The sequence below is a fragment of the Tamandua tetradactyla genome, chromosome 12 (assembly GCF_023851605.1).
Source record: "Tamandua tetradactyla isolate mTamTet1 chromosome 12, mTamTet1.pri, whole genome shotgun sequence".
Taxonomy (NCBI): Eukaryota; Metazoa; Chordata; class Mammalia; order Pilosa; family Myrmecophagidae; genus Tamandua; species Tamandua tetradactyla.
In genome coordinates, this window is record NC_135338.1 from 54,161,731 (window position 1) to 54,188,712 (window position 26,982).

At 35.5% G+C, this 26,982-nt stretch overlaps 1 protein-coding gene across 5 annotated transcripts in view; it reads right to left on the reverse strand.

Annotated features, from left to right (window-relative positions):
• Nucleotides 1-26,982, reverse strand: part of BTBD7 (BTB domain containing 7) — a 95,194-nt gene that overhangs the window by 8,621 nt on the left and 59,591 nt on the right. For all 5 annotated transcript variants that reach the window (XR_013160433.1, XR_013160432.1, XM_077123411.1 and 2 more), the window contains 6 exons: nt 13,754-13,962; nt 12,139-12,214; nt 7,991-8,151; nt 4,529-4,672; nt 2,821-3,010; nt 58-236 (listed from right to left, as the gene is read on the reverse strand). Coding sequence is in view for 3 of the 5 variants with exons in the window: in XM_077123411.1 (XP_076979526.1) it covers nt 58-236; nt 2,821-3,010; nt 4,529-4,672; nt 7,991-8,151; nt 12,139-12,214; nt 13,754-13,962 (959 nt within the window). In the remaining 2 variants the exon portion in view is untranslated. The remainder of the gene's footprint in view (nt 1-57; nt 237-2,820; nt 3,011-4,528; nt 4,673-7,990; nt 8,152-12,138; nt 12,215-13,753; nt 13,963-26,982) is intronic.

Here is a 26,982-nt window from a genome sequence, read left to right on the forward strand (position 1 = left end):
TCCCTGAATAATGACAAAGTCTCCCTATTTTAAATACAGTTAAATGCTATTTCCTACCTGCAAGAGCTCTGCAGCAGCATCTGCAAGACCAAACTCTCTCAATACTCGAATCTGAATTTCATAGCTGACGGTAGCGCCTTCCCCGCAGTTAAGTGCGTAGGCTCTCTGCACCTGCTCAGTGTGTCGTAGTTCCTGCAGACGCCTGACCATGTCTTTCATAATGAGGAGATGAGGAACTAGAAGAAGAAAAACAGTGTGTAGGCAAAATACATTAGCTAGGCAGAAGACTCTTCAATGAACACAAGGGGAAAGCATGCGTTTTGCCTCAGAATCTTTTCACAAAAAATTTTGATAGTATTTTAATTTCTTGGCAACACACAAATTTATACACCTATAATTACATTTCAAGGTTTTAAAACTTCACTGTGCCAAAAAGGCTCTTGATCATAACCAAGTATCTCCTGAATTGTACTATTTTAGTTCACAGCCCAAATAAAATTGTATTTGTATATGTTCTCTTCTGAATCTCAAAATATTTCATAAGCCTTTTAAATATATTCATTCTTTTATTCAAGTAATTTTTTAAGTCCTCACTATGCACCTGGGATTGGCTCAGGTATTAAATAGAGGACACAAATGAAAGACATGGTTCACCAAAGAGCTCAAGCTCTAGTGAAATAAACTAAGTTAAAAAGTCCACTACAGGGTCATAAAGGCCCATGGTCAGAAAGTAACACAGGATGCTAAAGGGATTTGGAGGAATGGGTATCCAACCCAGACTGGAGGCAAGCAGGAGAGGCTTCCTAATGAGGTGAATTTTGAGTGGAATCTTGAAGAAAGAGAGGAAACCAGCGAGGCAAAGAAAGTGGGGAGAAGGTCTTTCAAGCTACAGGACAAGTCGTGTAAAACATGCAAAGGAGAGGCAGCATGGTACAAGTAGTTGCATGGCTAGAGCTTAGCATTCAAAGGTAAAAACAGGAAGAGTATTAAGAGAGAAGACTAGAAAGATGGGTAGGAGCAAATCCTGAAAGACCTTGCATGTTATGATAAAGAGTTTAAAATGTACCCTGTGTACAAGAGATAGATACTTGTGAAGGGGAATGACAGGATCAGAACTGGGACTTAGTAAATGCAATCTGGCAAGGGATCAACAAACTATGGCCTGCAGGGTAGATCTGGCCTTCTACTTGTATTTATAAATAAGTTTTATTGTAACATAGCCATACATGTGCATTTAGGTATTGTCTGGCTGTTTCTGACCTATAATGGCATAGTGGAGTAGTTTCAATAGAGACTACATGGCTCACAAAGCCTAAAATATTACTGCCTGAACCTTTACAGAAAAAGTTTGCCAAGCTTTGGAGTAAATGAAAGGATAGAATTTAGATTAGAAGCAGAAATACCAGTTAGGAGGCTACTATAATAATGCCTGAGTCTGAACTAACGCTGTAGCAGTAAAGCTGGGGAACAGGGATGAAGCCTACAGATATTTACAAGAAAAAACAACAAGTAGTGACTGATTATTATTATTATTTCTTTTGAATGGGAGAAGCGACCCGTTAACTGAGTGCATTTTACTCATGGTGCTTCATTAAATCTTCACAACAATCCTAGACAAGACATATCATCCCCATTTTGGAGATGAAGAAATTAATACTCAGTAAGGCTTGTAGAAGGTAAGGAAGAAAGATGCAGCTAAGATGACACCTGAATAGGGACTCACTGGCTAAAACATAAAAAGACAAGACTTATTTTTCTGAGTATACTTGACAGTGAATATCTTTGGGCTTTTGAAGTTCAGTTCTAATATTAATTTGTGCTAATATTCAATTGTATTAATTAAAACCTATAAAAACCATGCTAACTACCAAAGATTCAAAATCTGTACAAACCAGCTAAAGAAATATTCCTCTTTATACTGTTATCCAATGTATGCTTTAAGTAAACTTGTAGTGATCAAAAATGATAAGGCAACAGCTAATTAAAGACATTGGTCTTGGAATAAAATGTAAACCTTCAACTAAAAGTTCTGTCCACATATCTTTTGCTATCTTTAATTGAAACAGAGACAGAGGAAATGAATGGCATCGTCCCCACTAATGCTGTAGTTTGCTGATTTTTATCTTGAATCTTGTGATGGCAACTGGCAAGAATTATGTCTGACCACTGGATCACGGTTGATATAGAAAGAAAATAACACTAATGCCCTTTGGCTAAAGTCAACATTAACTGATGCCCAGTTACTCCTCTATCCATGGCCAATTCTCCCAAAGTCACAAGACATAAGCTTGTACTACAAGTTTCACAGAGCAAATCTTGGTCTAAGTTCATATTACTTTCCCAAAGGGCGTTATGATGTGTGAAATATATATGGTGATGAAAAAACTAAATTCATCTAAAACAGTGGTTCTCAACAGAAGTGATTTTGCCCCCAGGGCACATTTGGCAATCTCTGGAAACATTTCTGGTTGTCACAATTTGGGCCGGGGGGCTGGGGAGGGGTGTTGCTCCTGGCATTGAGTGAGTACAGGTCAGGGATACTGCTGAACATCCTACAATGCACAAGTTTGCTCTCCACAACCCAGTCCTAAATGTCAATAGGGCCAAAATTGAGAAACTGCTCCAAATTGGAAAACCATATACTTGTCAATGTAAAATGAAACACAAAACAGAAATCTTAGCTGAGAAAGTATTTATTTTTTATGGAGAAAAATGCATAATGGGTATCGATGATTAGAGAGAATTGGAATATATAAAAGGGTTCAAACATCAGCAGTTACAAAAACAATAAAATTATTCACTCACATATAAATGTCTTACCTGGAATTTCATTGGCTACAACTGAAGGAGGACTTGACTGGTTATTGCTGATCTGCTGGTGGCTGATCATGTGACAACACTGTGGCACGGCATTGTTGACCATATAAAGTGTGTCTGGCACATTGGACATTCTAACCATACGCAAACGCACAAGATCTGTTTGTTCCACCATCATCTCATCTAGCACTGACTGCAATAATAATTCAGCATTATCAGAATTATACAATCCTTCATCTTTGGTATATCACATTGGGAGGAAAATTATTACCTTCATGTTATAAAAAAGAAATTAATTTACTGTTCCTAATTTATATATATATATATATAATTTATATATAACCTTTGAAAAGAAATAATCATCTTCTGAAAATATGCTTCTAGTTGAAATATATGAAATTTGAGGGAGGATATAAAATTAATTGGGAAAAATACATAAAATTATTAAAACGAAAAAAGTGTGCATGTGCAAAATATCAGAGCCAATGAAAAATGCTCAAAACACAAAATATGAATGACATTAAATTTTAAAAGTCAAATAAATCCAACTTTGTTAAATTAGTTTCAGATGAATAAAGCTTACCAAACTGCAGAATGGCCAAAATGAGATAAAGTATAAATATTTTTCAAATTTACTAGGGGCAATTATACTTATGTATGGGCATAGCCATTTGAGAAACATCGAAGTTCTAGTAGGGGTGCCTGATTATCTTTCCACTGTCCCATTTTGAGTCAGAGGAGAATGAAGCTAAGGTCTAGTTTATTAAAGATATTTTATCACCAGATTCATCTTTCTGTGAAGGCTTCAACTACCTGAGTGACTTTCAGCACTAAACTTATTTTACAATGACCAGACCCAACCCTTTCGTTTTGTTCCAGTGTTTTAGAACTACTTAAAATGCCAACTATTCAATAGGAGTGAGCATGTCAATGTAACCAAGGTAAAATTTCCATAAGTCTTTCCATATATCTTAAACAAGAAACTCTGAAAACAAAAATGAAAAATTTTAAAGGGAATTTAATTTCACATCCAAACAAATGGTTTTGACTTTTAAATTTGTTTCAGAAAACTTAATGTTATTCCCGATTTTCAAAGGCTGTCAATTCCTCAAAAGGCCCTCCAATGTTCCTATGGCTGAATGCATCTAATACAAATTATAGTATTTCATTTCACATTACCATATTTTCTAGGAGAGCTCTTTATTATAATATACATAGGGCCAACTATTTACCTTAGCAGGCCTGAAATTTTATCTTAGTGTGAGCGTGCATTCAAAAACTAAATGCAATTCCCATCAGTCAACTATTATAAGTACTATGTTACAAAAATCACGGCATTTAGTTTACTAAGGAAGACAAAATGTGTGCTATCTTCTTTCAAAACATTTTTCTCCATCATCAAAATCACAAAACACAAACCACCATTTAGGTAAAATGAAATTTTTCCCCCCAAGTTAACAATTCAAAAGGTAACTAAATTGAGAAAAAATGTAAAACACATTTTAACAAGACCTAAGCTTTAAAAACACGTTTGATAACTGAACATTTCAGAAATGCATTCTGTTGAGTAGACAAACTAGAATTTATTTTCACTTTCCCTATTGTTGCACAATGAGGCTATTTCCAAATATTTAAATAATACCACAAAAAGCATCTTTGTGAAGATAGTTTGCGATAAAATAGTCTAATACTTAAAAATGGATTCTGTTACCTTTGCTTCATCCACATAGGGAGAGAATAGTCGAGGACGAACATATATACCAGCATTCTTTTGCCGTAACCAGGCATTTGACTTTCCACCTTCTGTTGTAGGAAGCATATCTGATGGGGGAGTGCTAATCAAGCCTCTTTTCATCTTAAAAAATACATATATATATTTAGATAAACTATAGATTTGTGTAGCACTCCAATACTAATTACTAAGATAAAAATATTCATACCTATATATCGGAATATTCAAACTCTACCGTATTTAGGAATATATGCAAAATTTTAAAATACCACAAATATTTAATACTTAAAGGCTTTAGCAATATAAAGGTGTTACAATTTCCAATTTTTCTCTAATACAGGAATGATGCTTTTAAAAACAAAAGATACAATAATTAAAAACGTAGTGAGTTGAAGTAACTTTCACAACATTAATAAAAAACAGTTTTATTTTCCTTACTCAACTAGGAACTGATTTCATTTCTGCTCCCTATCTCACCCCAAACAAAAGAATGCAGTAATGTGTACTTGGGCTTCAATCTATAGTATGAGGATGCAAGGCAAGAGAACATAGTAATTACGAGCAGGGCTCTAGGGGAAGGCCAACTCGGTTCAAACCCTAACTCCCAGGCAACCATGGACACCTCAATATACCTGGGCTTCCCCTCAAGCACTCCTGTATGGTCATGGAGATAGGGCACTGCACAGCTAACTGAATGTGGTGGTCCTAATGTTTCCTCATCTATATCAAGCGAATATAAACCAAGGACCTACAGCTCATAAGGAGATTGTGAGGATTAAATGAAGGTAATGCAGATAAGAACCCATGGTACAGTGTCTAGTACATACTAAGAATGTTAAGCTTAACACCCATTATTAACAAACCTATGGACATATGGGTTAAGAAATGATATATTTATGTTTATTTTTTCTAAGGCTACTAAACCAAAGCTCAAGTTATTTTTCTAAACCAAATACAGGGTTCACTTTGGTTTTGATTTTAAACAAAACCAAAGTCGTTCCTCCAATATTACTCTTGTTAATATATAAACTACTTGAGGCATCAGTTAAACTACTTGGAACTGATAAAATTCAGCATTACAAAGTAGTCAGAAAATCGAGAAAAGGAAAAAAAGAACCTTCATATATTACAACTGCAATAATTTTTACATATTTACTTCTAATCTTTTTCAAATGAAGTTTTACATAATTCTAAAGTTTATAAAAATATATATTTGTATCTTTTTTAGTCATATTTCATCATTAGCATTTTCCATGTTGCTGTACTAATATTTTTAACCATTGTTGAGGGCAGCAAAATATTCTGTTGCATAGTCACACTATAGTTTACTTCTATTTTCCCTTTTATTAGACATTTAGGTTATTTCCAAATATTTAAATAACATTTAAGTAACAATAAACACGTTTATACATATGTCTTACATGTATGCATCTTTCTTAAACCATACTTGGAATTATTTCTTGAGAGCAGCATTTAAAAGTGAAATGAGCAGATCAAGTATGAATATATTGTTGGCTCTTGATAACATTTTGCCTAATTGCTATTCGTTTGGACTGCTGCAATTGACAGTGCTAGCAACGTACCAGCTGCACTTACTCTATGAGACAGTAATATTATTTCGTAAGTTCTTGGCTTAACAGGTGAAAAAATATTAACTTACTCTTTTATTTTGCTTCTTATGGTATGTATGTGATTGTTAATGAGACTGAACATATTTTCAAAACAGAGATTCCATAAATATTTGATTCTTCAATCTAACGGCATTATTACTTTTGTGTGCAAGTGAAATGAGGGTTTAATTTTTTTTTTGATTGTGAAGAATAATACATACATACAAAAAAAAGCAATAAATTTCAAAGCACACCACAACAATTAGTTACAGAAAAGATTTTAGAGTTTGGATGTGTTACAGTTCCAAAAGTTCAGATTTTTCCTTTTCTCTCTAAGACACTGGAGAGTTAAAGAAATAGCAATAAAATGATTCAGCAATTACACACATTTGTTATTTTATAACTCCTCCTTTTCCTTTGGTCTTCTTTTCATTATTTATTTTTTTATTGATATGTTACATAGTCACATACCATGTAATCATTCAAAGTGTACAATCAATGACTCACAATATCATCATATAGCTGTGCCTTTATCATCACAATTGATTTTTTCTCATTTTTGTGAAAAATAGCACATATACAAAAAAGTAATAAATTTCAAAGCACATCACAACAATTCCCTGTAGAAGAGATTTCACACTTTGGTATGGGTTACAATCCCACAATTTTAGGTTCTTACTTCTAGCTGCTCTAAGATACTGGAGACTAAAACAAATATCAATATAATGATTTAGCAATCACACTAATTTGTCAAACCCTACCTTCTCTGTGTAACTCCACCATTAACTTTGATCTTTCTCCCACTCTCTGAAATGGGTATTTCGGCTATGCCCATTCTAACTTTTTCACGTTGGAAGGGGCTGTCAATACAGGAGAGGGGGATGGAACTAGTTAATGTTCTGGAGAGGCTGGCCATGACGGTTTAACTTTAAATGAATTTCCTCCCTCTCCTGCTAATCAGTTATTCTAGTATCATTGATTTGTGAAAGCTCTTTCGGTATACATTTAATTCTTATACTAGGATATCTTTCTGGGTTATTTTGTCTCTTCTGTTATGTTAGTATCACTTTTAAAGATTAGTTTTTAAATATATTTTACAGTCTAGAGTTATTCCTCCTTCATTATTCCCCTCTAAAAGAACCTTAAAAAATCTTATCAATTTATTTTTCCAAATAACTTTTTATAATGTCTCTGTGTGGTTTTAAAAACGATTATGATGTTCATAATATTTACATCAATTTTTATAAACCAACTAGTGAAAAACTAATATATTTATTTTTCCCATGGATAATAAACAGAGTATCCATAATTTGAGCAATTCTATTAGTTTGAAATATAAACTAATTTTTTAAATTATCAGGGTAACATGATCAGTTTCATTAATTTTTTAACTAGGTCTGAAACAGAATCAAAGATTATTCATCCTTTTTATGTTGATCCAATCTTCCACTTTCTTGCTCTCTAACCAATTTATTGCAGTTCCTGAAGAGTCTCCAAAGGCAATTTCAACTTTTTCCTCTTTCAATAAGGATCTATTTGTTCTACACTGGTAAATTACTGAATTAATTTACCCTAGAAACTATGCTCTTGCAAAAGACCAATAAACCCATTTAGCTGTCTGTCATCCACCAAACATTTATTTGTACATGTGCTGGACACCTGGGGTGGGGAGGAAGACGGACACAATATTGAACAAAACAGACATCTATCTCTGTCCTCATGGAAAAATACTCAATTAGTAATAAAATTATTTGCAATGGTAAACAAAAACAAGGCTGCACCTTTGGGACTTTTTATTTTCATAAAGGGATAAATGAAAAAAGTCACTTACTGCATCACTTAGGACTTCACTATTTATAGGTAAGATGTGTTCAATCCGCACAAAAGGTAAGAGAGGAGAAAGGATCTCTCTAAGCTCTTCGATGTCCAGGTCTCGTCTTTTCACACCTCTTTTGTTAACACTATGAGCTGTGCCACTCAGTAAATTTGGCTCTACAAGACAAAAAATGAGGCCTCCAATCAAATCCAAATTTTCAGAGAAAATTTCTTTTTCTGTAGTACATTCTCTGTAATACTCTAGTAGACTTAAGTACATCTGCTTTGCAAAGGGTTATAAATTATTTTATGACCTAAGAAGTTTATTTAATAGAGATTTCTTGGACAAAGAAAAGATATGGTTTCAACAGTTTATAAACATTTTTTATGATTGTTCTGTATAAAGTATAAAGGATTCTTTTCTGTATACTAACTCAAGAGGGGAAAGGATGAGAATCTAATAAAAACTAGCTTAATCAAGAGTTTACCATTAGCTTTCTCACTTTTGTGGCCAGTTTTCAGTACAATTAGAGACCACAGGGTATATGCTATTTTTCATGGCTATAGTGATGTTTTTTTTTTTTTCGCATGAGCAGGCACTGGGAATTGAACCCAGATCTCCAGCACGGCAGGTGAGAATTCTACCAATGAGTCACCATCGCACTGCCCTATAGTGATGTTTTCAATATACTTACCAGGGTGCTACATGTTTGAGAGCAATTTAACAAGATAACACTTGGTGTCCAAAGCAGCAAAACCTAAAGCATGCTCTAATTTGAAGTTTTCTATGACATTCCCCTAAATTTCCATACTAAGGAATGTTAACGGCACAAAATTGAATCCTTTGATCTCTGATATGTAATATAGTTTCATTTTCCAGAGCCAAGAAAAAAGGTTTTCTTCATTGGATATTAGTAAAATAGGAAGATTTGAAGTTCATATATGCTTACAACACTGAGGTGGGAAGAAAAAGTACATACAGTTTGGAAATCTTTAATCATATTTTTAATCTAGGGGGTTGTATTTTTTTTCCTTAAAAAAAAATTACCACTGAATAAGACCTTTGTCATTCATGAACATGAATACTATATTTTTTCTAATAACTCTACTATTGGCAAACTAGTATCTTTCTTAAACCATGGGCTACATATAAATATAAACAGGTATTGTTTAGGGACGTTAATCTTTTAAAGCCATTAAAAATAAAACTGTGGGCGGGCCGCGGTGGCTCAGCGGGCAAAGTGCTTGCCTGCTATGCCGGAGGACCTCGGTTCGATTCCCGGCCCCAGCCCATGTAACAAAAACGGAGAAACAGAATACAATAAAAACAAGAAAATGTTTAAAAATGTTTCCCTTTCTTCCTTCCTTCCTTCCTTCTATCCTTCCTTCCTTCTCTCTGTCTTTCCTTTAAAAAAAAAAAAAAATAAAAAAAATAAAACTGTGGCAAGTATGTGGAAAAGGTATTTTTTTTCCTTGCCTTGCTATGATTTGGTGTCATACTTCTATGTTGTAAGGCACTGCTTTCCAAAAGCTTCATTTCTTAAAGAAGCAGAGCCCTGTTTTCAAATAAAATCTGACATGAACCCTTCAAATATATACCAGGAAAAAGGAGAACCCGTATGTATGTATGAATGAAGCAAAAGTGTGGCCTGAGAAGGATTGCTTAGCTTCCTTCTCACTCCCGCAGAAGAGCCTTCCATTCTAACCCACTCTGAAAACTGTTTTAATAGAAATTTTATCAAGGAACAAAGGTATGACCTATAATGATTATGTAGAGTTATATATATTGGCACTTCAAAAACTTTCCAATTACAGTAGTTTTTCTTAAAAAAAAAAAAATCAAATCTGAAAATTGCTAAAGGCGTTTGCAGGGCACAGAGAAATAAATTAGAAGAAATAAAGTAGAACTGCATTTGTTTCCTAGTGCTCACTGAAGGATACTATTAAAAGGTTCAAAGGCAAGTTTAACATGAAGTGTGACAGGATAACTCTGTAAATGGACTAAAAACCACTGACTTGAATTCTTTAAACAGGTGAACTAATCATTTATCAATTTTATCTCGATAAAGCAGTTAAAAATGACAGGAAAGGTTGCCAGGGCAGGGGGGCAGGAAAAATGGGGAGTTAATACATAATGGGTGTAGGATTTCTGTTTGGAGAGATTGGAAAATTTTAGCAATGGAAGGAAGTGAGGGTAACACAATATTGTGAATGTGATTAATCCCACTAAATGGCATGATCAGGGAGGGGTGGATGAGAAGAGAAAGTTTATGTTGTATAGATGCTCTTACAATTAAAACAAACAAACAACTAAAGAGACAATGAGAAATAAATGTGATCCTGGACAGAATCTAGCAGGGGAGGAGAAAAGGCCCAAAGGGATATTACTGGGATATATGAAAAAATTGGAATATAAACTATATAATTTATATCAATGTTAAATTTCTTGAATTTGATAACTGCAGTTACAGTGATTACATAAATATCTTTGTTCTTAGGAAATGTACATGGCTGTATTAACTATTCAAGGAGTATGATGCATACAACCTATACTCAAGTGTTCAGAAAATGGATTGACAGACAGAATGATACGGCAAATGCGGCAAAATGTCAATATTGGTAGATCTGGGTATCCGAGGGCAAATGGAGGTTTATTGGAATTCTCTGTATAGGGTTTGCATTATTTTTGTAACTGTCCCATAATTTGAAAGTAATTCAAAACAAAAGTAGAAAAAAAAAAACAACAAAGGGAAATCTATTTAATTTTTCTAATTAAAATGTAATATTCTAAGAATTACTGATTGCATATGTAGAATGGTATGATTTCTAAATGTTGTGTTAATTTCTTTTTTTCTTTTTTCCATTAATAAAAAAAAAAAGTAATATTCTGAGAGAAGGGCGAGTGTCTAACGTTGGACATAGATAAAGGAATGCTACAGAATCACAAGCTTCCAAAGCTAAAAAGCCAACCTAACACATGTGATGCTTCCATCTCTTCTGCAGAATACCCTGCTGGAGGTCACTATCATGTATTATTTCTCCTCTACTTTCCACAAAATTTTAACATAAATAACAATATGCTTTTTTGGGATATTCATATTTTTTATTGAGGTAAAAATCACCATTTTAAAGTATACAATTCAGTGGCTTTTAGTATTTTCACAATGTTGTGCAACCACAATGCTCTAACTGCAGAACATTTTCACCAAAAATATGCTTTGTAACACTTTAATCATTATATGAAAAATTTTATTCTAATGTCTGTGAATCAGTGAACATTTATTTTTTTTGCATTTTTAAAATCTTGAAAAAAAATTTTATTTCTATATATTATAGATTCACATACCACGTAATCAACCAAAGTGTACAATCGTTCACAATATCACCAGATCACAACTGACTTCTTTTCTTTTTTGTGAAAAATAACACATACAAAAAAAGCACTACATTTCAAAGCACATCATAACAATTAGTTGATCAGACATCAGAGTTTGGTATGGGTTACAATTCCACAATTTCAGGTTTTTACTTCTAGCTACTCTAAGAAACTGGAGACTAAAATATCAATATAATGATTGAGCAATTATACTCATTTGTTAAATCCTACCTTCTCTGTATACCTCCATCATCACCTTTGATCTTTCTCCCACTCTTTAGGGGTATTTGGGCTATGCCCATTCTAAATTTTCATGTTGGAAAGTGCTGTCGATAATACAGGATAGGGGCATAGAACTAGTTGATGCACTGGAGAGGCTGGCCCTTCTTCATTTCAAGGACTTATCTGGTCCAGGGACCATCTGGAGGTTGTACGTTTCTGGAAAGTAACCCTAGTGTGTGGAACCTTTGCAAAATCTTATTTAACACCCTAGGTGTTCTTTAGGATTGGCAGCAATGGTTTTGGTTGGGGTTTGGCAAGCTATCAACATTTATTATTAAGCACACAGAAACATAAGTTTCCTTTGCAAAATAAAATTTTCTGATATATAAGTTTCTAACAAACTATACCCTCTCCTCTAAAGGATTTTATTGGTCATAAAGGTTCTTATTTGCACCAGGCAATAGTATCTATTTTCAAGACACTACGTGCAGCATGTATTTCAGCAAGGCTTTGGCAATATAAAAATTACTAAAAACTTACAGAGCAGGCTAATACTCTGAGCTTACCTCTGTCTGCTATTCTTTTCATCAACTGATGTTCTCCCCACTTAATCAGATATTTAAGGATATCTTGCTCACTTGCCTATAATAAAAAATAGTTTATATTTATTTTATTGAAATCAGATGGTTAATTTCATTATGACATTTCCTAAGTCATAAATGTAAATATAGTCTATAACTTAACACATTACACTCTTTACATTTTGTTTGAACTTTCAGAGTTAAATATGTAGTTTATTAACAGCAAGTATATAGCACCTCATTAACCTCACACTTAGCTCAAAATAAATTTTTAATTATTTCCATCTTTGTTTTTCTTTGCCCTGTTCGAGTCATCTATTTAAAATTTATTTTATCTTACTATATGGTTTGTGCATAGCTGCCTTAAATTTGTTTTTGGAACAAGATGGAGATAAAAGTAAAATTATAGGAATATAGAATGACAATGATTTTCTTCAGAAACAGAAAAAACAAGCATGGCAACTTGACCATGTCTGAGTACTCGAGTTTTGGCAGAACAGACCATACTCTCCACAAGTATTCCACTGACTAAAGAAGACTCATCAAAGTTAGTTTGTAAAATGTTAAGGCACCCTTCATATTTTTGTACTTTATTTTAAAACAGTAAATCCAGGTTACTCTCCAATTTTATTTACTTTCTAAGAAGAAATGCAAAGCTCTTAAAGACAATAATCTAAGAAAACTGACAAATCCTAATAAACATAATACATGCAGTTTAGGTAAGGACAGTGAAACAAGGTTAATGAACAAAGATCCTCAACAAATCATATCCAATTATGACAAAATTTGTACTGCAATCAAAGCAAGGTAAGGAGGAGAAGCACAGATGCTAAGTGCATTAATGAACTCTTCACTGAATTTCTGAGATAGTAACTTTTATGATTTCTCTAGTATAAATACAAAGAAATACGAAAAGGCTTGGTAGGTTTATGTTTTCACAGCATTAAAACTGTTGTTTAATTTTCAACATAAAATTGATATAGTCAATGCAAAAAAAAATATGTTTAAACATACTTTACTTGAAAATATTTTTTTAAACACTTTAAAGCTGTTATTTGTCTAAATTACCAAATTAGATTGATGTAAGCCAAGGACACCAGAATTTGCTAAAAACTCATTATTGAAAATACATATTTTAAACATTATTATACTTCGGCAGAACACATACAATGAGTTTTTGCAATTATTTAAGCAGATCAGAAATTGAATATTATTTCTTACTCCGTACTGCTTAAGCAATTGTCTACAGTCCATCTGACACTCCACTAAAATTAAGAGAAACAGTTATAGTGAATCTACATTAATGGAAGTCAAGAAAATCACTGTCAGGTTTGTGTTACTGTCTCATCCCCTTTAAAGTATAATTTGTTGGGGCCTATGCTTGTTCACAGGTTGAGTCAAAGAAGCAGTGTATATGAAGGGCCAATGAGCACAGAAGGCTTTTGTTGTACAAATCTGAAGAGGGCATTCATGGGTGGGTTGATGACAGCCTGTTTCTCTCTCCATGGTCCTACCCTAGATGGAAGAATAATAGGGTATAGATAGATTTCATGGTGTACATTTGAATGACAATGAATTTGAGAGGTGCATAAATGATTACCTGTAGGTAGTCAGACTGGATAGCAGTAAGCAGATGGTCTTTGCTGAGTTCATAAAAAACCTCCGAAGTCATGACCTGGGAAAATTCCTCACAGAGGAAATGTAAAGCTTGTCGGTGCACCCATTTAGAGCCATATGGATGAGAGCTCCACTTGAGGATGGTAATTAAGGTATCTAATGAGATGCTCTCAGCAATGATATCCTCACAGCCTAAAAAAGAAGGCAAATACTTCTTAAGATTAATCATAAATATCATTTATTGAACATCAGTGTGCTAGGTACTATATTCAAAAGTAGCAATAGTAAAAAAGAACTGAATGAGATAAATAAAATCTTATTGAAATCACCAAGACTTGGTAGGATGGGGTGCAACAGACAATGACATTTCTAGGAAATCAGCTGTTCTATACAAACAGATCTGGAGGAAAAGGCAGAGAATCCTCACAATTTCTCACAATTTTTCAAGAAAATAAACTGATGTGCAAACTGAACAACTTGAGAAAGACACTATTGTGGGGTGCACTAGACCAAAGGGAAAAAAAAGAGTAGGTAGAAAAGATACAGTTGTGGGAACTGGCTAATCAGAGGAAGGATACGGATGAAAGTGACTGGTGAGAGAATCCAAACCTGAGAAGAAGATAAGAGGGCTGCCAACTGTGAAGAATCTAAGTATCACCCCAGGAAAAACATAACTTCTTACTGTTGATAGTGTAATCCCTTAGAAAATAGACAAAATGTTCAAATTTTATGTTTACCTGGGCTTAATCCTGACAAAGAAGAAATAAATTAAGTTAAAAGGACCAGGATCTTGGAGAAAGTGTCTTAGCTCAAAAAAGAAAAGAAAATTCGAGAATAGTTAGCTATACTTCTTAGGAAAGACCATTTCAAAATATAAAGATAAAATATAAGAAAATCTGAGTGAAAAAAATGGTGGAAGGGAAAATGGCTAAAGTCAGGCAAAAGATTTTCATTACTAAGTTTATTATCAAATAAAAAACAATCCTGAAACTGTGTGCGTGTGGAAAGCTACTTAAATAACATCAACAAAAATGTGCTGCTCTTTAATAAGCTCAGAACTTCAAAAGATACAGTTACAACAAGGGGCATTAATGAATTCCAGAGAATCCCAAAGCTCAGAATGACCGTGAAATCATGAAAGGTGAAAAGACAAAGGAAGAAAAGTCCCACGTTCAAGTGATCCAAAATTGTTAGTAGCCAATATGGAGTCCACCAAAAGTAACTCCTCATTCTCTTTTCTTATGTGGTACTAGATAAGGGGAAATGCTGGAGATAATTGTAGAACTTGATATCTGTAAGGCATTTAGCAAGCTATTTCATGATATCACTACACTGTTAGCTTCATAAAGACAGGGTGTACTGTTTTTATTGTCTTACACATGGTAGGTGCTACGTAAATTTTTGTTGAATGTCCATATAAGTTCTCTGCAGGTAAGATTAAGAGATGAAAGACATGACAGAACAGTGGCTAACAGAACGAGCTATAAGTAGTACTGATTAACCTGGAGTATGGAAGGAGGGTTCCAGTTTTTTCCCATGTTAATGAAGACTGTGGATGAAGATGTAGAAAGTAAGCTTCAAAATCTCCTGATGATCAAAACAGGGAAAACACAGTTAACACACTGGATAGCAGTATCATGATTGGCAAAAAAGATGAATGAAAATGAAGATGAAATTCAACTAGGAAAAATAGAAAATTCTACATTTAGATTAAAGAAATCAACTGCACGATAGCTTAACTAACACTGATGTAAAATAGATGTCTAGGTATTTTAACTGAAAGAATACAAAATGTGACATGGCTGCTAGAAAGCTGAAGCAGTTTCCATCTTCTAAAGTACAAGGGCAGAGTCCTAACCTGGGGTAAAAATGATGTCCTGCTATCCTGTGGGGCACCACATTCTGCTCTGGCCCCTGTGTTTTAGATGGCACACTGACAAAAGTACAGAATCTCATAGGAGGGCACTGTGAACGTAAAGGGTTTGTGACTTGTCATAGGAGAAAAGCTCCAAGCAAACCAGATCATTTGGTTTATGTAAAAGAAACCTGAGGAGAGACATAAGAGTGGTCTTTAAATATCTAATGGGCCTTCATGAGGCAGAAGAAAGATAACTAACTTCTCCATCATGCCAGAAGCACATCTTACAAAACAAATGGATGTTAAAAGAAGGGAGATTCTGATTAAATATTCAGAACTTCTAACAAGTAGAATTGCCCTCCTCTCTTCCACTCTAGGAAAGCATATGAGTAGAGGCTGGCTCATCCCATTACAGCCAGAGTACAAAGAACTCTTACATTAGATGGGGAAGTAAGGACACATGTGATTTTACAAGCTGCCCTATCATGAAGATAAAATTATTTTTAGAAAAATGGTAACAATAAACATAAAATTATTTTTTTAGTCTAAACATTAAAATGAGATCCTTATAAGGAACACTGAAACCACCACAATGAAATCTACATGTAAATGACATGTAAAGATCTGAAGATGTGTTGATGATGAGAAGTGTGAAAATATGGAAAAGTTCTGAACAGTTTTCATGGTTATATAGTGAGCCTAGAATGCCACGGTGAGGAGAGAGTTCATCCTATAGCCAGTACAGGACTTGTTGGTCTGTTGTTTTCAAGCAGGCATTGGAGCAGAGTTGAGTAGGATGAGTCCATTTGATAGATGGATTTGGGAAGGGAACAAGGGAAATTAGATAATTTGAAAGGATGTGTTAGAATCCTACTATATGAGGATTTTTGCAGAGGTGAAGAAGGAATTAAAGATTACATTACCAAATATTTAACCTCTGAAGTTTACAAAGAAGCAGGATATGATAAGAAAAATAGGTTGTAATCAGACAGATTGGACTGAAATCCCAGTTTTGCCCTCTGGGGTAAATCACTCTATGAACCTGAAATGTTCTCATCTGTAAATATCTCATAGGGTTATTGTGAGATTTTAATGACACTGTACTCCTGACATACTTCCTTCATTCAAACATCTTGGACTAGCTACTACTAAGCGCTGTAAACACATAACTTTGTCTCTGAGCTGCATATTTTCCTCGAGTGATGTAATCTATTCCTCTAGGGCCTTATCTCCCATTGCATCCCTGTGACCTTCAAGTCTATAGTTCCAGTTCAGATCTCTCTCCTGATTCTCTGACTCACTCCTTCAACTCACCACTGGACAGTTCTACATATATTCCACAGACATTTTACATGCAAAAGTCAATTCATTTCTTCTGAGAAATCTATTCCCCTCCTTCTTACTTCATGTTTTAGAGGATATTTGATTTACCAGTTGCTGAAGCCTGAGATCTGAATATTGTTACTGATTCCTTTTCCCAAAGCTCATATCCAATCAATCACCAAATGCTGCTAATTCTATTCTTTTAAATCCATCCCCTCCTTTGAATCTCTACTATAACACTTTTGTTTCAGAACATGATACTTTCTCTCTTTATTACTGCAATAGCTTAAAAGAATTCTCGTCTTCAGTCTTTCTTCCACCCAATCTGTTCTCCATGCTACTACTAAAATCTTTTAAAACATAAATGCGATTATAGATTCCTCTAACAAATTAAGTTTCCAAATGACTTCAAAATAAAACCCTAACTACAATAACTCCTCTCCTTTAATCTGCCCATTGCTATTTCTCCAGCCCCACCTCTGCTCATCTTCTATCCTTTAACCAAATTACATTACTTACAATTTCCCAGTATTCTACCAAACTCTGTCACCTCTAGGCCTTTGAATCTATTACTTCATTTCTTCTGTAGTGCTCTGCAGTTTTCAAATGCCTTCTAAGCTCCAAAGCCTAGGTCAGGTGTACCTCCAAAATGTTACTATGGTATTCTATGTTTACAACATCTTTACAACAGCACTAAACTCTCATAATACCATATTTTTCTTATATTTTGTCTGACTCTTCCACAAGACTAAGAGTTCCTTTTGAAACAGAACCTTTTCTTACCTCTGACAAATACAACTGGCCACAATCAAGATAGCAGAGTGAGATATTTCAGGGCTCTGTTCCCCCCACAGAAGCTTTGAACACTGAACAACCAGCAAGAACTGGCAGAAACATCTTTCTGAAAGCTACAGAGAGAGTTACTGTTAAAGGATTGCAGTAACAGTATGAGCACTGAATGGAGGAAAAGGAAACTTTAATTAAAAGCAGTAGGATCTTATGATATCCTGGCTGGCCCATCCCTCTTTCCCTTACTTGTTTGGCCTGGAGCTGGCCGGTGATACCAGGGCAGGTTCCCAGTTCCAATTCCAGACAGAGCAGAGTAACCCTGGTACATGTACTGGGAGCATGTATGTCTGGCCCAATTTATCTGCTGGAGGCTTGAGGGACTGAACCAGGCATTCATCACAGGCTCTCCTTTTCAGAATTTACCCTGCATGTAGAAGTTCTGCTCACAGAAATTTCCTTGAGAGCAGTGTAGGAGAGCATTCAAGTCATGGATGCTTGGCTGTGGGATATACAGTATAATGGCCCAAGCCAAGAAATTTTCCTTGTGAACAGAGGGCACTTATATCTGTACAAATGGGGAAATTCCTAGGGCCACAGATGCATGCCCAGACAAGGTATGTTCAGAGAAAGGATAAGGGAGGGCCCTATACTTTGGCCTGGAGCTATTTTCTAAATCACTGTATGGATAAGCTATGAAGGAGAGCACTTGCACTGGAAAGGTGTTTTCTTTTTTCTCTTTTTTTTTTTGTTAGCTCCTAGCATTCAACAAATGTTCTGTCATAACACTAGCTGCCTACAAGCTACAGTGTCTAAGTTCCAGCAAAAACACATTAAAATGGCAAAATTTTCAAGTTTCAACAAAAGATTACAAAACATACAAAGAAACAGGAAGCAATGACCAGGAAAAGAAGATTAAAGCATTAGAGGCCATCAATGAGGACAACCAGACTGGGACATACCAGATATAGACTTTTAAAAAATGGTCCTAAAAATGATCAGAGTTAAAAGAAAACATGGACAAAGAACTAAAAGGAATCAGGAAAATGTCAGATAAACATATAGAGAATATCACGAGAGAGGGAAATTATGAAAAGGAATCAAAGAGAGCTGAAGACCAAAGTAAAAGAAATTAAAAATTCCCTCGAGGGCTTCATAAGAGCAGACTGGAACTGGTAGAAGAGCTTAAATAAGACAACTGAAACCATTCAGTCTGAGGAGCAGAAAGAATGAAGAAAAATGTACAGAGTCTGAAGAACCTGTGGAACACCACTAAACACACCGTGGGAGTCTCAGAAGAAGAGAGAAAGAGGCAGAGAGAATATTCAAAGAAATAATGGCTAAAAACTTCCCAAATTTAATGAAAAACATGAATACATACATCCAAGATACTCAATGAACTCTAAACAGGACACACCCAAATAGATCACACTGACATAATATAATCAAATTTATGAAAGACAAAATAGACAATTCTGAAAGCCGCAAGAGACAATGTGGTCACATACAAGGAAGCCTCAGTAAGATTACGTACCAATTTCTCATGGTAAACCTTAGGAGGCAAGAGGGCATTGGGATGACAAATCTGAAGCGCTGAAAGCAAAAAATTCTATAAAAAAGCAAGAATTCTATAACCAACAAAACTGCTTTTCAGAAATGAAGGCGAAATTAAGACATTCCCAGATAAAGAATGAGGGAGTCTATCACACTAGCCCTGCCTACAAGAGATGCTAGAGAGCTCTGCAGTTTGAAAGGAAAGGATGAATAGAAGCCACATGGTATGGGTAATAACAGTGGTAAATATAAATATCAATACTACTTTATTTTTGGTTTGTAATGCTACTTTTTACTTCCTACAGGATCTAAAACATAGATGCATAAAATGTATTGAGAAATTGGTTGTTTTGAACTCAATGTATAAACATGTAATTTGTGAGAACTAAAAAAATGGTGAGACAGAGGAGTATAAGGATGTAGTTTGTGTATTCCATTGAAATTAAGTTGATATCAAAGCAAATGTGACTGTCACAGATTTAGGATGTCAAATTTAAATCCCATGGTAACTACAAAGAAAGTATTGGAGAATATGCAAGCTCAGAGCAACAGATAGTAGAGTATAGATTGCCAGGGCAGGCAGGGGGTAAGGGAAGCAGAGAATTAATGCATAACGGATGTAGGGACTTATAAGGGAAGGCGGTGAGGGTGCTGGACAACATAGTGAATATAAGCAATCCCAATGAATGGTATGCTTGGTAGTGGTTGAGATGGGAAAATTTATATAGTATACATGTTCACACAACTAAGAAAAAAGAAGTAACCAAAGAGACAATAAGAATTAAATATAATGCATGATACTAGACAGGATTTAATAATGGAGGAGAAAAGGTCCAAAAGGACATTTTTGTGACATATAAAAAACTGGAATACAGACTATAAGCTTTATAGCAATTCTAAATTTCGTGAACTTGGTAACTGCACTCAAGGTGGTTCACATAAGTGAAGGTCCCTGTTCTTAGGAAATGTACATGACAGCGTTAAGTGTTCAAGGAGTATGATGTATACAACCTGTACTCCAGTGTTCAGTAAATGGACTGACAGCTAGACAGATACATAGGTTTAGGTAGCTAAATCAATTGACAAATAGATAAGTAAGATAGAATGATATGGCAAATGTAGCAAAATGTCCATATTAGTGGATCTGGGTATCTAGGGGCATAGGGAGATGCTGGAGATCTCTATGTGAGGTTTGTCTTATTTTTTTAACTGTCCTATAAGTGTGAAAGTATTTCAAAATAAAAAGTTTAAAAAACACAAAAATAACACATTTACTGAAAGTTTATTATAACTAAGCTCTGTGCTATGTGCTCCTGAAAGGATCCTGGCAGGAATGAACCTTGGGTGTCTTCAGTGGTGACCAGCTTTCCCTTCTCCCCCCAATTCCCACTTCTGTTCATAGACTTACCAAATTACTCAAGGTAAGCTTCTGTTATGGGCTGTGCTTTCAGCATGGGGGACGGGGGAATGAAAAGGTTTACTTAGACAAAAATAATGAAACAAAAGCAGCCCTAGAAAACAACGGTCTCAAATGAGATTCAGGGACTAGATCATTCACTGGTCAGGTGGCAAAAAGGACACCACTCGTAATGATAAGTAGGGTGTATACCCCTGCATGCAAAAGCATGAAAATACTAAGATTTTTTTTTTTTTAAATAACAGCAGTGGATTAAAATGAGATACAAGTGAAAGGTGAAGTAAAAGCTTAGCAGTAGAAAGGGCACTTGAGTGGCATGGGAACATTAATAATTATAAGGACTGTGATATTAACCGGTATTAGTTAATAGCTATAGAACTCATGAACAAAGAAAACAAGGTTGGGTTAGCTAATTTTCAAGCCAAGGCATTCTGTCAAGGTCAGTATTTTTAAAAAAAATTTTATTTCCTATAGCTGCAGGGCAGATTGTACCAAAATTCAATTTCAAGATTTAATTTTAAGGATATCAGAGCTACAAAGAAACTCAACAAGACTTCTATGATAAAATCTGGGGGGAATAATTGGAGAAAGGAGATATTTGGGTAGATGAGCTGAAAATGTTAAACTCTAAAATTCACCTGAACTTTCACACTGGGAAGAGCAGCTCTCCCCAACTGAAGGATATCAGTTTCTTCTTGTCTGGAGACCCTGCAAATGCCTAAAAAAATACAGCCTGTCCTTTCCAAGATCTGCCCCTGCCTCCTCTCATTATCTCCAAACCAATAATTAGGATCAGGTCCAGGGCATAGTCTGAAAGGGAAAATACAGTCCCCATTCCAGGAGGAAAGAGTATACACACCCCCAAAAGAATTGTAAAACCTGGCTGTATGTACTGGCAGGTATTGAAACAACATGTACGAAGTGGACCTTAAGCATGTTGGACCAAGGTCTCTAGTACAACAGGAATCAAGTGCTCATTCAGAACCCAAGGGACTTACTGGGGCATCTTTTGTTGCTTCTCTGCCCAGTGATTATTTAATAGACTGGGCAATTATAGCAGCCATGGATTAAGTTAAGTAAGAGATCAGACACCTCTGGTGTGAAGGTCTGGGTCACATTAGCTGTGAGACAATCTGAACATGGTTAAATGTTATGTCAAAGGGTGACAGAAATCTAGGTTGGATGACTGAAGAAGGACATTGTGCCAATTTTGTACCATCAGTTTGTTTAAACTATAACTGTTTCCTGCAACCTTCATCCTTGTATAGCTCCTTAGAGTTGGCCAAAAGAAAAGCAGTAGCCGCTACTCTCTCATTCTTCAGTCTTCAGGGGCTGTTTGTGCTTGGTATGTTGGGTTGACTGTGGTAACTCCTTTGGATTCTAGCTTCTCTTCAAATTGTGTCAAGTCTAATTCCTAAATTTCCTTTATTCTATAACTGAGAGTTGCTCAGCTTTCCTGAAAGAACTCAGTTATGATGACACAGTTATGATAAGAATATAAAGTATAGCTTCCAACCAGTTGCAACAGCTGGTACTATGGCTAATTCCATCATTTTTACAGAATTAAATCTTTTGTAGAGGTGAGGCTAGACACTACCTTTGAAGGCTCTGTGATCAACTGGATTTAACAAGAATACAAACTGATTGGAGTGATACAACGGGTAGGTGGAATTAAGCATATCTTGTGCTCACCTCACATCCTCTTTGCCTTTTACTATAGTTTCACAGCTAACAGCACCTTGCCTCAGGGGTACTTTATACCTCTTGTTTTTTGCTCTGGAAATTGTGACACCTTGTAGTAGGACACCTCTGGGAATCTGCTATGCACTTGTACATATGCAAGTCTTGAGTGTAAAGGATTTAACACTTTTCTGCTGGGGGAATGAGAGCTAGCGGATAAATAAATGTTCTCCTCTTCCATTCCTCATGTGGATGATGCTGAAGTGTACTCCATAAGGCTGTTCAGAGGGGCCAGGATTAAGTCCCAGTTGTCCAGAGCAGTCATTATCTCAATAACACACACTTCCATAGACTCTCTCATTCCATTTCACCATTCCCAGTTCCCATTCCTGTTCTTTGGAAGCACTTCTGCAAATAAACTATCTGCATGCAAGCAATTATCCCAGGCCTCACTTTCTGAAGGGAACCCAGGCTAAGACAGAGAACACATAAAAATTTCCAGTCTTGAGACTGGTCTACAAGAAATAGACATTACTTTTAATTATCACTCGGGATTTTGGTCAAACCAATGAGTCATCCAGACCTGGATTTCAGATTACCTCATAGCCCTTCATTTAAAAACAAACAGATATGCTCCTGTTTGGGCCGGCCACGGTGGCTCAGCAGGCAGAGTTCTCTGCCATACCAGAGACAGGGTTTGATTCCTGGTGCCTGCCCACGCAAAAAACAAACAAAAAAAAAAAACAGACAATTATATCAAGCTCTAGGCTAGATGCTGGGGACAGTGATGAACAATATAGTTCTTGATTTCACCTCTATATGTGCTATAACAGAAGGGTACAGCAGGCTAAAGGTACACAATGGGGGGGGGTGGGAATGGTAAGAGATGGCTTTCCAGTTGAGGTGACAGTTAAAATTTAAAAAAAGCAGTGTTTCAGGCAGAAGGAACAGCATGCATCTGTGCAGGGGTTGCTGAGGGTCAAAATGATCATAAACAGAGTGAGTAGTTCCAAAAAATGGTGTTATAGAAAAAGAATACTCAATATAATCTAGATTCCATCACAAATTCTAGGTGCCTATAATCCATCAGTACTACAGATGTGTCACTCAGAATGTTTCAAGGAATTTGCACCTATTCTCTTAGAAATGAGGTTATCAAACTTGCTCTACAAAATCTAAGTGCTTGCTTTAATTGTTTTGTCAAATTTCAGTTTTCCCCTAAATAAGTTAAATCATATAAAACTGTTGATATTAGACATTTGCTTGTTGGATTATTAATGCATTAGTTTATTGCTGCAAAACAAATTACTACAAATAGTGGCTTAAAACAATAAAATATTTATTATATCATATTTTCTGTGGGTCAAGTCGTCTGGGCAGTGGTCAGCTGGATCTTCTGCTCAGGGTTCCACAAGGCAGTAATCAAGATATTAACTAGGCTTGCATTCTCATCCGGAGGCTCAAGTGAGAACTTCCTTCCAAGCTCATTTGGATTGTTGGCACAAATCATTTCCTTGTGATTCTCTGACTGAGAGCTTCTTGTTGTTTGTTGGCTGGGGGTCATGGTCAGCTCCTAGAAGCTGCCTATAGTTCTTTGCTATATGATCTCTTCATAGCTCCATAGGCTCTCTTAGTATATAGAGCTTACTTCCTCTAAGCCAGAAAGCAAAAAACAGCCTCTAGCATGAGTGTGCTATCAAGACAAAAGACTCTTCCATTTGCTATACTGTATTGGTTAAAAGCAAGTCACAGGTCACACCATACTTAAGAGAGGATTACATAAGGATGTGAATACCAGAAGACAAAGATTATTGGGGGAGAGGGGATCATTTTAGGGTCTATTTGTCACAAAAGAAAAAGTTTATAACCACCTTAACCATACCCTTTCTGAGAGACTGAACATTTTAGTCTGCCCTTAGTAACATTCTCATTTCTTTGATCTACTTCAACTGTCTTTTCTCAAACCATGTTTAACTTTATTACTACTTTGAAGAGTGGTAAGGTCTACAATCAATATTTTAGAGATAAAGAAAAATATTTCAGGGTAAGATGAATCATAGTTTAGCAGGAAAAAAAAAGTGAGTTTTTATTCTAGTGAGTTTTATTTCTCATACCCTTTTGACTAATGCCTAGAATTTGGTTGTCCCTTTTGGGTAGAGGCAAAACATAGAGGTAGTGTCTTAAGTTGTAATTTATATTTATCCACATGGAAATATATCCTTCAAATTTCTGCCCTTTTTAACAATCTCATAAGATATTCTCACAATAGCAATTCCAGAACGCATTATTAATATTGTAGCGCAAATCTACTTTAAATATCTTTTTTGTTCTGATTCAATATATTTTATAAATTATGTTCTGTGATAATCTCTGGAAGGATAGTTGAGAAATTGGTAATACTGGTTGCCTCTGTGGAAGAGAAATGAGTGGCTTAGGGACAAAGGGAAGGGCAGGAGACTCTTCGCTGAATATCTTTTGTACCTTCTGAATTCTGTTCCACGTGAATGCATTTCCTATTCAAACATTAAAAAAAAAGAAAATGCCAAGGAAGTTGGCTGCAGGTTCCTTCCCTCAGGCTCCACAAAATCCAAGCAAATGTTGGAAAGGAAATGAGAAGATTCTTTACTTCAAGAATATTACCCTCTTTTAACAGGAAAAGCAATCAGTGAGATTCATGCTGCTAATGTGTGAAAATGTACACTGAGTGCTTGTATTCTTTATTCTTATGTAGTTCTGCCAACAGAGGGACAAGGAGATAAAGAGAGGAAAGAAGCTGAAAACTTCTGGGGAAAAATTTCAGTAACTAAATAAAGGAGGAAGCTAAAGCATATAGACAATTGATAAAATAAAGACTTTAAGACTTCTCTTTAAGCTATGAAAGGAAAAAAATGGATTAAGTTTAAGAGCCCTAAGCCTTTCCAGAACATCAACTAATTGCATCCCCCTATCCCATATTATCAACAGCCCCTTCCAACATGAAAAAGTTAGAATGGGAATAGCCCAAATACCCTAAAGAGTGGGGGAAAGATCAAAGGTAAAGGTAGAGTTATACAGAGAAGGTCGGGTTTAACAACTGAGTATGAGTGCTGAATCATTATACTGATATTTCTTTTAGCCCCCAATACCTTAGAGCAGCTAGAAGTAAAAACCTAAAATTGTGGAATTGTAACCTGTACCAAACTCTGATATCTGTTCTACAATGAATTATTGCAGTGTACTTTGAAACTACTGCTTTTATGTATATATGTTATTTAAAGAGAAGGAAGAGTATAACAGAGAAAATAGGATTTAACAAATGAGTATAACTGCTGAATCATTATATTGATATTTCTGTTGTCTCCAGTGTCTTGGAGTAGCTAGAAGAAAAAAATGAAACATCCTAGATGTAAAGTTACCCATACCAAACTTTAAAATCTGTTCTATAACTACTTGTTAAAATGTACTCGGAAATTTATTGCTTTTTTGTATACGTTTTATCTCACAATTAAAAAAAGTACAAAAGTTTAAGAGCTCTTAAGATACTTAATTGAATAAAGACGTATATTTCTCTAAAGCTTACTTTATAAGTTAATCTTCTCTAACAAAGCATTTTTAGTGTTTATTCTTAAGTGATTCTGGGAGAAGTGAGAAAAACAAAATAAGAGTTGGGAAATTTTCAGTGCTCATTTCTTCCACGAGTTTTTCTCCTCCTTTTCCTTTCTCTTCTCCTTCTGGGACACCTGCAACAAGTATATTCGTGCGCTTCATGTTGTCATTCAATTCCCTGAGTCTCTGCTCATATTTTTCCATTCTTTTCCCTATATTTTCTTTTGCTTGTTGGATTTCAGATGTTCTGTCCTCCAGTTCACTAATCCTATCTTCTGCCTCTTGAAATCTGACATTATAGGTTTCCATTGTTTTTTCATCTCTTCTACTGTGCCTTTCATTCCCATAAGTTCTGTTTTTTTTTTTCAGACTTTCGATTTCTTCTTTTTGTTCATTCCTTGCCTTCTTTATATCCTCCCTCAATTCACTGATTTGATTTTTGATGAGGTTTTCAATGTCTGTTCAAACATTCCAAATTAATTGTTTCAACTCCTGTATCTCATTTGAATTGTTGGTTTGTTCCTTTGACTGGGCCATATCTTCAATTTTCCTAGTGTGACTAGTTATTTTTTGCTGGCATTTGGGCATTTAATTACCTTAATTAGTTTATTCTGGAGATCATTTTCACTTCTTTTACCTAGGATTTTCTTGCTGGATGACTTTGTTGTCTCTCTGTTCTTTGACATTCAGTTCAGCTCATTATGGGCCACTATCTCAGTTTTGTTTAACAGAGTAGAATTTTTCAGTTCTTGTTTTCTTGTTTCTTACCCTGCCTGTAAGGTGCCTTCCCCCCCCACCCTTAGGAGGGTCTCCTTAGGTATTATAGACCCCAGCCAGGTTTTCCCAGACCAAACTGGCTTCCTGCCAGGAGGAAAGAGTCACCTGCATCAGTTTTCCCTGAGGGGGAGACCCAGCAGGTTGAAAGACTTTTCTGTGGTCTCAGGACTGTGTTTTTCCTATCCTGCCCAGTATGTGGTGCTTGTCTGCCTGTGGGTCCAACCAGCACATG